General features: G+C 36.7%; 1 protein-coding gene across 2 annotated transcripts in view; it reads right to left on the bottom strand.

The window, feature by feature from the left end:
• Positions 1–11,682, bottom strand: part of RSRC2 (arginine/serine-rich coiled-coil 2) — a 21,560-nt gene extending 9,878 nt beyond the window's left edge. For both annotated transcript variants that reach the window (XM_012663528.1, XM_012663529.1), the window contains exons 1-6: positions 11,516–11,682; positions 7,314–7,470; positions 6,915–6,958; positions 4,326–4,516; positions 3,380–3,613; positions 1,660–1,782 (exon numbers count right to left, since the gene is read on the bottom strand). In XM_012663528.1, the coding sequence (XP_012518982.1) occupies positions 1,660–1,782; positions 3,380–3,613; positions 4,326–4,516; positions 6,915–6,958; positions 7,314–7,470; positions 11,516–11,521 (755 nt within the window). In that variant the 5' untranslated portion in view covers positions 11,522–11,682. The remainder of the gene's footprint in view (positions 1–1,659; positions 1,783–3,379; positions 3,614–4,325; positions 4,517–6,914; positions 6,959–7,313; positions 7,471–11,515) is intronic.
• Between the last annotated feature and the right edge of the window lie 506 nt (positions 11,683–12,188).

The following is a 12,188-nucleotide window of genomic DNA, read 5'->3' as shown; positions in this document are numbered from 1 at the left end:
AAACAAATTCTAGTTACACTAAATTTACTAATGATATGTATATTAATGCACTGTCAGATTTGCTCTTCCTATACAGCAAATAATAAGTAACGTTATCTTCATAATGAGTTCTTGAAAGAGAAACCCATTTTCTTCAAAAGGATTCCTTGATTTGCCAATCATAAGTTAAATGCTACCCACCCCCTTTAATGTGGAATAAAGGGGTAAAATCCTTACCAAAGAAAATCCTAATCCACAGAAAAGATGTTTTTTCTTTTGGGGCAGCATGGGCAATAAAATACAGTGGCAGTAAATTGGTGTTTGCTGAAATTTACATAAAGGGAATGTAACAACCTATTATCTTATTCCCTCTTATAGAGTACATATGCAAGAAAGACATAGTACAGACTTGATTTTTGTCCTTGAGAATAAAAGTTTCTCATTAGAAGGAACAATAAAATGTAGGTCATAGATCTGAAAACTACCTCCAAAATGGTTTCAAAGCAGCCAAGAAATAATCTAGTCGTCTAAAATTACAGGATTTCATGTGAACTTTTCACCTCAAAGTTCCCCAAGTAGTCTGTTTAAATCAATACAAGTTTCCGATGCTAGTAACTAACAGCTTCACTTTATAAAATCCAAAAACTAAAACAGAATAGAATTATAGTATACGAACTAGCAAAGAGAGTAAACTTTAGAGCTTTAAAAATACCTGTCAAATTTTGTAGTAAATTATTTTCTAATTCTGTTGATTTTAGTTTCAGAAAGAAAATATGAGTGACAACTATTGGTTGCATTAAAATGACCATTGCAGGTTTGAAATCAACACCATTCACTGTGGTGAATGGAATGAAGAAGGAGTGAGCTCACACCTTTGCTGCTGCTGTTCAGCTGGAGTTTCTGCCAGGCTGGGTTCACAGGGCAGCAGCACATCAGGTTACATTGTGATAACTGTATTTTTATAATAAAAAAAAATACAAACTCAATTTCGTAAAGAAAAAAATCCAAATCCCAAGAGTCTATTTTTCAGAACATGGGAAAACCTGCAAACAAGAGCTTCGATTTTATTTTACTCCTGGTCTTTCTGTATGAAGCAGTTCTTTGAACAGTTTGCAGATTTTGGTCAGACAGCCCTGCTGTGTGGTTCCAAAATTACTTGTCTTTGAAACAGTAGAAAAGTTACCAGAAATAAAGCTTATAAGATCAAATAAGTTGGCTTGTAATGTCTACTTATTATTTGCTACTGCTACCTTCAAAATAAGAAAACTATCAACAGAATTCTACTTATTGTTTCAGGTATTTTGTCTTCTTGAAGGGGAAAAACAAAAAGGTAAAGCCATCTTAGATGCAAAATTGATAGTTTTTGAACCAGATTTGAGACTCTAAAAAAATTTCAAACTCTCAAACTAAAAACATCTGACAGTCTAAATTTCTTAAGAAAAATGAATCACTTAATCATAAAGGAAAAAACAAGTATTGTTGCAGACACCTCAATTTTTCTAGTTGTGCAAACGTTTAAGAGGAGAATTAAACTACTCACATAGTTCTAGATCACAAAGGTGCCACGGTATTTATGATTAACATATTTCAAGTATCCCTGGCTTAAAGAATTCGTTTTATCCAAACAATGAGCATCCACTTAACGCTGAGAAGGGAAAAATGAATAAAAAATATACTCACCTCCTAGCTAAAGCTTCTTGTGCATCCATTGCTGTGTTTCTGCCTCTGAAGGGAGGTGGACTAGGAGTCCGGCTTGAACTTCTGCTAAATCTTCTTGGTTTTTCAATTCTCTTTTTTCTATCTCTGTAGTAAATCACATTTTGCATGTTTCATTATGGCCAAGTAATAATTACTTTAAATAGAAATCAATTATATTTACATAGTTCACCAAAAATCCAAATGATAAGAAGTATATATTTTGAGTCCTTTCCTTCCTTTCCTACCTCTTCTGTACATCTTATGTAGTTATTACAAGTTTCTCGTATAAATGGCCAGTTTTTTAAAAAGTTTATTTAACCATCTGGTACAGCTGGACACATTGGAAACCAGATTAGCTTTCTACCTCAGTCATTGTGTACTCCTGTAAGTCATTATGTACAAATAGGGATTCACAGGTCAAATGCTCCTAGTATTTTAACCTACAATAAATTTGTAGATGTTTTCAAAAACACAAAGTTATCACTACTAAAAGATTAATGGCCGGACACGCCTGTAATCCCAGCACTTTGGCAGGCCCAGGCAGGAGGACTGCTGCGGCCAGGAGTTCAAGATCAGCCTGAACATAGCTCTGTTTTTTGTAGTAAGAACAGAAAAAAATTGGGACGGGGGGAGGGTGTAAAAACGGAAAAATTAGCCAGGTGTGGTGGCATGCACCTATAGTCCCAGTTACTCAGGAGGCTGAGGCAGGAGGATCGCCTGAGCCCAGGAGTTTGAGGTTGCTGTGAGCTATGATGACACCACTGCACTCAAGCCTAGGCAACAGAGCAGGACCCTGTCTCAAAAAATGGAGGGAAAAAAAAAAAAGAAGGAAGGAAGGAAACCTCCTCAGCCAAAACAGCCAAATGACAGATAAAAATAATAGTGTGATCAGAATAAAAGGTATCAGTTGTCAAAACTAGAAATGTCAGTGATCAGAATTGCCCAAAAAGCAATTAAAAACTGATGCTGAATTAATAAAGACCAAACAAGTGACGAACCACAAAAACCAAGTTATTTTAGTTAAGTGCAGATCCATTTTTACCTGCATATCAATCTTTTAAAGATTAAATCAACAACAAAGTATTTCCATTACTTTTATACCCATCTATGAGTATATAGTAACCTAATGTCTTATGTAAACGAGTAGAAAATAAAAACATTCTCTGAAGAACATTCATTCGTAAGAGTTTTCCTCCTGTGTTCTTTAGCACATGCACTCTGAATTCAGACATTATCTGAAATATGGTCCTTGCTCTAGCACTTAATGATGACACGATTTTGGAATTTGTGGGCAAGTTACTTAACCTTCTAAGTCTGATGGACTTACTGTACAATATGGTTGTTCTGAGGATTAGATGAGCGATACATCCAAAGACTGTTAGCATATAGCACATGGTAGTTATGCAATAAATGTCAGTTTAGCTATTGTGATCATAAAAATAAATACAATGAATTCAGTGCTCAAAACAACCAAATTTCAATAGGATTATTCATATTTGCACTACTCAGGAGATTTAATAATCACATAAGAATATGTGAGAATGTTATTCAAGTGTTTAGGTCTGTCCTTTATTGTTTAGTGATTAAAATAATTTTACCGTAATCTATAAATAAAATTGTGACCCGCAATTTTAATATTCTCTGACAGAAGATAAACAAACACTGTGAGGGGCCTATTTTATTCAGGATGATGGTTACCTACCGACTTCTGCTCCTTGTCCTACTCCTGCTTCTAGTCCTATGCCTGTGTCTTGATCTTGAGCGGGAACGAGACCTGATCCGCCGTTTTCTTTCCCTGCTTCTGGATCGCGACTTCTTCCTCTCTCTGCTTCTGGATCGCGACTTCTTCCGCTCTCTGCTTCTAGATCGTGACTTCTTCCGCTCCCTACTCCTGGATCGAGACTTCTTCCGCTCCCTGCTTCTACTACGATGGCGTCTGAAATTAAAGAGCACAAATTTGTAGTTACTCAGAGTTGTGTCATTTCACTTACATTTTTATGAATTAGTTATTTGTAGTAATACAATCAAAACAGGCAATAAACTACTCTATTGTTTATCGATAGGATAATTGAGGTTTTCAAAGGCAAGAGTTATAAATTAAATATGGACCTTCAAACTTGTTTGGTGACGCCTCCTAAGGAACATAGTAAAGCTGTAACATGCCAAAAACGTTCAATTCATTCTACCCCAATTTAAGATTCCGTTTAATAACTTAACATGCCCAAAATTTAACCCTTGAGTAAAGTTTCTCAAAAATCTTTTTTATCTATACCACAACAAAAGAAAACCTAGACTACACTTTAGCAGCACATTCTACATGAGTGATGTGAAAGGACTGTTTGTTAGCTTAAACTATATAAACAATTTAACAATATAATTTTTTCAGAGCAAGACAGATAAATCAAGAGGTTAAAAAAAAAAAAAAGCCACTAATCGAATATGTTAACTATCCCTTATCCACCAGTCTTAGAAACCACTTTTGCATTTGTCAGAAAGCAAAGTGCAAAAAGGCTTCAGCTATTAGTGGGCAAAGGTCCAGGTCAAGTTAGCAAAAAATGTCAATTTCCTAGTTGAAATTTTCTGGATACTGCTGCGTCAGTGAGAAGCTTTATTAGAAGGAACTAAATTATATTACCAAAATTACTTACCTTTCACGAGACCTAGATCTTGAGTGACTTCTGCCTCTTGATGACTTTCTTTCTTTACGTTTGTGTCTGTCCTCACCATTTTCAGATGAATTTAGTCGCTCTCTTCCTTTATCAGAAGAATGTTCTTTGTCATTATGTTCCTCAGACTTGTGTTTCTTAGAGGATTTATCTTTGGATTCATGTCTTCTTGCCTGTTTTAAGAAGAAGTTGGTTCTTTCAGGAAAATAGTGCAACAAAGAGAGTTAGTATGGGTATCAGTAGACAAAAATGTTGTGATGCAACATTAGTAACCTTAGGAGTGTGTGGCAAATACAAAACATGATCTAGTTTCACATAACCCAAATGTTGCAGATGTAATTACTAGATTTTTTTCCTTATAAAACCCCCCAAACACAGTTTCCTCTCCAAATAATTTCAATACCATAGTAAAAACAATAATTTTCAAAGTTGAAATATTGAAAAACCATTATATCAAAGAAAAATCCCTGACGTTGACCTAAAAGAATACAGACCATTATATACATCAACTTCTAAATCCAGAGTGCAAAATATTAAGTTCAAAAAGTAAACAATACTGGAGATAACAAGTACACAGAGAAATGCACTAGAAAACGCATTTCAAATTAAGTAGCTAAGTATAATTAATATTACTAAGCATCAATATTTTCTGCAATTTCAGATTACTTTACGAAGAGTTGCGGTGTCCCTTTTATAGCTATACTGCCTGCCACATCCTCTCTAGAAGATAGCTCTTCATTTTTCTCCCAATGTCTAAACTGTGAAATAATCACTTTTCATCTTGCAATATTCCAACAGGCTTGGAGTTCTATTACATTTCACATACCTAGGGTAGAAATGGCAACCATATGTGTTCTAATTTTTAAGAAATCAAAATAGGTATAACATAATCCCTTATGCCATCATATAATACATACTCCCACCATAATCTGAAAGATTAAAACCAACGCTTTCACAACACATGCATTCAGAGACTCAGCTAAAATTAACTGTATAATCAAGTCTCCATTCTACCACTCAAACACCAAAGTAGGAAGTGCTAAATATTATGTTTCCCCACATTATGATGTTAATTCAACTTGTAGCTAAAGCTTAAAATTCTAGACATCTCAGAGTCACTAAAATTTAAATCTGAAAGGAGACTCAGATCCTCTAATTTAATCCCCTTGTTTTATGTATAACTAAACTAAGATCTAAAGTCACAAACCTACATAGTTGAGCCAAACCTAGACCCATGTTATTCTGATGCCTAGGCCACCACTCTTCCACCAAAATAGGATACTTATGTTTCCCAAAATAGGCCAGAGCATATTACTTTCCACCAAAGATTAACTTTTCTTAAAAATAAAAAACTTGGCCAATCATTTTGGAACATGCATGATGATACAGCTGAAAATGATAATAGCATGTAATTTATTATTTTGCAGAAAAATAAGAGACCTGGAAACACAGCTAAATTTTAGTTTCATTGCCAGTTCTACATGAGCTTAGAAAATTTGCTTGATTTTGCCTAAAGAGGCAGATTGGAAAAGCTATAAGTGGTTAAATTCCAGAAGGTTTTAAAGTTTAATTCAAACCGGTTTTCCAAACATAACATTACTATTATTTTATAAAAAACATTAAAACCCTTAACTGATTTAAGATATATTTAAGGGAAATAGGAGTTTGAATGACTAATAGTTACCTTATCATGAAGTAGGCTTATTATTTTGCTATCTGAGTCTGCAGCGTCTTCAGTTCAGTCTCTTCGTGCATTAGCACGCTGAGTATGATTTATTATAGAAATGTTATCATGTGAGCTAAACAAAATAGTCATTTTCACAAAAACTCTCCTAAATTAAAAATTTAACAGAGCTTCCATTAGGGGAAGAGGTGAAGTCCCTGCCCACATTTGTTTTAGGAGTCCCTTGCCCAGCCCCCAACAGACTGTTCTTCCCTTTCTGGCTGCTACTTCTGCTCTTCCTCGAGGGCTCATTTCCTGTCTTCTCAGGTGGATGAACAAGTCAACTCCTCTGCAACACAGCTGTTGCCTTTCTTTTTCCTCAAGCTTTGCTGTTATCGCCACCTTTTTAGCTGTCCCTCAGTCAAACCTTCATTTCAAAATTCATTACTACCATTAGGGAAATTGAACTAGTGAGCTAACGAAAAGAGAACTCTCATCCTTCATAAAGAAAAAGTAGTCCACAGATATCTAGGGTATTGCTACTTAGAGACGATGGCTATTTAAAAATCCTGAGCAACTGTCAGGCATGAGGAGATTCGGGACCTCAGATTAATGGAAGCTCTGTGTGACAGGCCTAAAAAATCCAATTATATTCTTCATATAAAATTTTTATTGTGAATACTTTCACAATATAATAAAATTAATAGTTTTTGAAGGTACTTTTCATATAAACAACTATCTTCTTGAAAAATGATGAATCCAAATCATGCTTATTTTATAAGCCAATTAACCTTTTAAATTTCAAGTTTTGGTACTTACCTTGACAATGTCATATATTCATACAAACATTTCTACCAGATACTTTACAAGTATTTTAAAGCACCTATTCACTACAAAGTGTTAATTACCTCTTTGCTTCTGCTCCGGCTCCTGTGTTTTCTTCCTTCATTATCTGTGAACAAACATAAAAATTCACTGTAAATAAAGATACAGAAACATCTCACAGTCAATCTGGCTAACACAGATCTATTTACTAGTCCTCTTCCAATGACTACATTTTTATGGCAGGGGTGGAATTATTGTACTACATTAATACTGTACATAAGTGAAACAATCAAACCGTGTTGCTCAGGGGTTATTAAATAGCTATAGTGACTCAAACTTAAAAAAAATTTTGCCTTTTGACAGTTATAAAATTCCTGCATTAGGACATTTGTATCTCTTACAATTGAAAAATTCTTCAGAAAATACCCAATACACTTTTATTGCCCATTTCTCGACTGGGAAGAACACACATGAAACCATACCCGATTTTCGTTTTCTTTCTCTTGACCTTGATCGTGATCTTGAATAATGATGTTTTGAGGCTCTAGGAGAAACAGATACATCTGACTGCTCTTTTTTATCATCTCTATCTGGGGTTGTCTTTTCTGGGGCTAGTCCATCTCGTTCTGTATCACTAGCCTAAAAGTTTAAAGACAAATGATTAAAGTTCTTAATTATACTTAAAATGTTTCCAATTTCTTAAAAGAGAAAGGGAGGGAAGATAGTCACTCTTGGGTTTTACCAATAGTTTAAAAAAAAAAAAGTCAACAACTCAGAATGGCTGATTTCCAAGTAACTAAGTACACTTTGTATACTAATAGGCTTGAGTAACTGGACATGACTAACCTGATACCAAAGAGAGACATATATACTTAGGCTGACATATCTTTAACTTTCTAAATATTATTTTTATAACTTTTAAAACAGGGGGGGGCATAAGGCCTTCAACTATTTCTGATAAACATTTAAGCAGAGAAAACATAATCCCTTTTAGATTTGTGAACTCATTTAGCTGACTTTACCAATAATTTTATCTTAAATTGGTATACATTAATAAGGCATTTTAAATGAGCTGGTAAAGGTTTAAGAGACTAAAAAGCTTAGATCTTAAAAGAGTGAAAATAATGCGTTAAGAATATTATAAAAGAATAAACAGAAAATTAACTTACCTATCTGAGAACCCAATCTTAATTTCATTAACCCTCTTTAATGAAAACAGTCACTTGGCACAGTGCTGCTGCAAAATATGGTCTGCCTCTCCTCACATATGCTCTGGGCTATGGAAACATCAAGTTGTTTCTGCTTTAAAGCATTTTATAATTATTACAATATAAATGTAAAAAAATTTTAAAAAATCATCTGTACATACTCTTTTCTAGAGACCTGATTTACCTAAGGGTAAGTTCCTTCATCTAAAGTATCAGCTGTTTTCCAGTCTACAGAAGGCAATTATCTGCCTTACTCCTAAAACAGTACCCAGCACAGAAATCAATCAATGTGTTTGAGGAAGAAATGAATTCTAGCTATTAGTGTCTGATAAAACTTTATTTCTGTGGCTATGTCAAACTGTGTAGTCCAAATTACAAACAAGAATACCATAAATTAAAAAAATTCATTTAAGTTGGAGACATAGAAAAAAGCTTCAAGATCAAACTCTATTCTAAACGTTTTCTTGAGTCACATTTTGATAAAAGAGAGTGAAAACAGTTTTAGCTACATGCAGAGGTGGACACGTAAGCTATCTGACCAGAGAAGGTAATACAGTTAATAACCTGGGGAGCTGACTACTTAGGACAGGAATTGGCAAACTATGCTCAGTCCTCAGCCTGTTACTGTACATCCCTTGAGCAGTTTTAACATTTTTAAAAGGGTTGTTAGGGCCAGGGGCGGGGGGGTTGCGCCTGTAATTCTAGCACTGTGGGAGGCCAAGGTGGGAGGATTGCTTGCAGCCAGGAGTTCTGAGACTGGCTTGGACAACAGTGCACAAACATAAAGAAAAATTAGCTAGGTGTGGTGGTACCAGCGCACCTGCCGTCCCAGCTACTCAAGAGACTGAGAAGGAGGATCTCGTGAGCCCAGGAGTTTGAGGTTGCAGTGAGCTATGATGAGGCTACTGCACTCTAGCCAGATCAACAGAGTGAGACCCTCTGTCTCTTTAAAAAAAAAAAAGGAAAAAAAAGAAAGAAAGAAAAAAAAAGTTGTTAAAAACAGGCAAACAAAAAAGTTTACTGACTTCTTACTTAGAACATCAGAAAAAATACGGATTGGATAAATCGGAAATTGATATACAATCTGCAGCAAAAGGAATCACACAACGAAGAACTTTCCTTAGGAGGATTAGTCTAGAAAATGAATGCCAAGTAAAATAAATGGGAGTATTGTAACAAATGAGGTGTGAGGTTGCTTGCATTGCAAGTATTTACCAAGGTTCAAAAATGTGCCAAAACTGAAGATAGACTTCAGGAATAAAATAAAAAGGAAAGATTTACAATTTAGTTGGGGCGAAGGACATAAATTATGTTATACCTCTAACAGTGGTACAAAAAGAAAAATAAGAATTAGAAGAACACTAACTACGAGGGAGGCTCTCATTCTAGCATTATCATGTATGTATGGGTGACTTCTGAAATGACAGTAATTTTTGTGCTGAAAGGCTTTCCATCCCTTAGCGTTCAAAGAATGTTCTCATTTTACAGACGAGATTCAGCAACATTAGCTGACTCACCTAAAATGGTACCACATCTCTCTCTTTTTCTATGTCTACTATTAATAAATGATGTTGTACCACACAATTAAGGATGATTTTGATTTTCACAATTAACATTGGACATTTTAATTATTTTAGGTTACTCAAGTGAAGCAGTGGGAGTGGAGAAGACATTTTCTTTTATTTTTGTTCTCATTATCATCCTTAAGGGCTATTTCAGACTCATCTATTCCATGCTAAGTGTATAGCTCACACTTGATTTAAAAAAAAAAAAAAAAAAAAAAGGCAAGCTCAAAAATTTTAAGCACTATCATCACTTCCCCCGGTGCATGACACTTGACAGAGACAGCATTCTTCAACTACTGCTACATCTCATTGACTTTTGCAGAGAACCAAGACTAGAACCGAAAACAAACTTTTCATGGAAAAGCCAGTGCTTAGCCCAGGCAGTAAAAAAATTTTCAGGCAACAGTTTATTAACTACATGCTTAATATCAAAGAATCCTGGCAACAGAGAAAGCACCCTATGACACAGGCCAAACAGCCATTTTCATCTGTAAAATACAGAACAACAAAAATCATACTATCACTAAACAGAGATGAATTGACAGGCAACCACATAGCCCATCCAAAACTTTTATTTCCCTGAAAATATTTTATAGTAGCTTAAGGAAGTTATCCAGGAAAAAAAAAATCAATTGACTATTCTTAGTAGGAATCTACCTTCATATACAAATCTTTTTCCAGTCCAAAGAAAGTAAGCAATAGATTTAATACTAGGCTACTTTAAATGTTTGAATTGATTTCACTTTTTAAAATACTGGAACCCAAGAAAAATACTACTCTCAAAGTGTATTGAGGCCCAAAACCCCAAACAAAGGAAAACATTAAATCAACTAGTTCTACAAATACCAAATAGCCTACCTTGTTAAAAAACAGTTCTAAATTCAATCAATAAGACATAGGAGGTGCCAGGGAGAAGGCAGAAAACCATCCAACCCTCCCTAATTCCAGAAATCCCAACTGTTAGGAAGGGTAAACTTTAAAATTACAATAGTCCTATTGATTTTCAAAAATGGGAAGATAAAACTTTTTAGTCACAAAAAGGAACACAAAATGCTTACATTTTCGTTTTGAACTTAAAAAATGCGGTAATCACAATAATGTGATCCATCGGAATTGGACATCTTACACTCAGAGCAGGCTTATTGTTCAGAATACGTAATTTACGAACTGTAGCAATTATTTGGTCAATGAAAGGTTCTTACAGGAACAAGGTCAGTGACGAGACTTGATTACAATGCTTCCCAAAGGCTTCAAATTGATTACATCACGAGCCACTTCGGAGACCGACCATCAGTCTGAATTGGTAGTTCAAAACCTTTTAAGTCGAATTTCTAATTCCGTTCAGCAATACCCTCCCAGCTCCTTACTGAGCAATAAACTAAGGTTTATACAGACGAACACAAACGGAAATTATGTAACTAGAAGCATCTCACTGAGCGTATGAAACAAAATAGCTACAACATTGTTCTTTTCTTACACTGTATCCCTTAGAGGCACCGCCTTTTTGACCCCATACTTTTCAGACACGACTCCTGGTCTTTCTCTCCTCCCCAGCCCCTTTCTCCACCGCAAACATAAATTCTCAAGCCCCTAAGGGAACTCGATATTAATCCCTAGCCAGGATGAGTAAGCTAAATTGGAGGCAGCTCGCCGTGCCGAACGGAACACGGGGTGATGGAAGAGATGAGGAAAGTTCTGGAAAAAAAGGCACTCCCTGCAGCTCCCCACCCCCATCGACACCGCCTTACTTCCCCCCCTACAGCAGGCAGCCATGATGGCGGGCGCAGAAGAAGGCCACGGCGCCATTTTGTCCACACACACGCACGGACAACAGCTCTGGGAGCCGTTCTCCCACTCTTGGGGAAGTAGCAGAAAAACATCCCTGGCTTTAAACAAAGATTTGGCACTTACCGCCATAGTTCAGAGTCCTAGCCGCTAGGGCGGCGCCTCCACTTGCCGCTCTCAACAGTTCCTGCGGTCCCGACGCTTCGCCACAGACTAAATCGCTCGCGCGAGAGACCCGGATGGCACAAAGGGGGATGAGGCCCGGCGCGTCGCACAGGTTGCTGGGAGGAAAAGGGGTGGTAACAAGGATTTCTATAACGACGCGTTTCGAGGCAGTGATTGGTTGTTCTTTCAAAGGGGGCGTGTAAGCCCAGCGAAAGGGGCGGGGCCAAGAATAAGCCCTAGAATGCACAGCCGGGTGATCGAAATAGGCGGAATGCAGGGTGGGGCGACTTCCTATTTCGACTCTAGATTAATTTTGGCCTCCTCCGGCCGCCGTAAAAGAGGTTGGGTCTGGTGTTCTCCCGCCAATTTAAATCTGTGGGATGGAACCCTAAAGAGATAAGAGGCGGTTGTGTGAGTCAAGAGGAAGGGCGAAATACTTGAGTGTTCGTCTTAAGTTTCTTCAGTTGCAGGTGAGGAGGGGGACTTGCGCTGCTGTGGGGAGCAGGGGAGTGGGCTCAGGTTGAAGCAACCTCAGCTTCAGTTCGGGGTCTTTTCGTCTCGACGCTGGCAGGAGTGAGGTTGGAGTCGCTTCTTGGCTGGCGGCGATGTTCGGCTGAGAGCGTTTATATATGCA

This window comes from Propithecus coquereli, unplaced genomic scaffold (genome assembly GCF_000956105.1).
Source record: "Propithecus coquereli isolate 6110/MARCELLA unplaced genomic scaffold, Pcoq_1.0 Scaffold81, whole genome shotgun sequence".
Classification (NCBI taxonomy): Eukaryota; Metazoa; Chordata; class Mammalia; order Primates; family Indriidae; genus Propithecus; species Propithecus coquereli.
The sequence above is the reverse complement of the archived record's forward strand: the minus strand, read 5'-3'. Positions and strand labels throughout refer to the sequence as shown.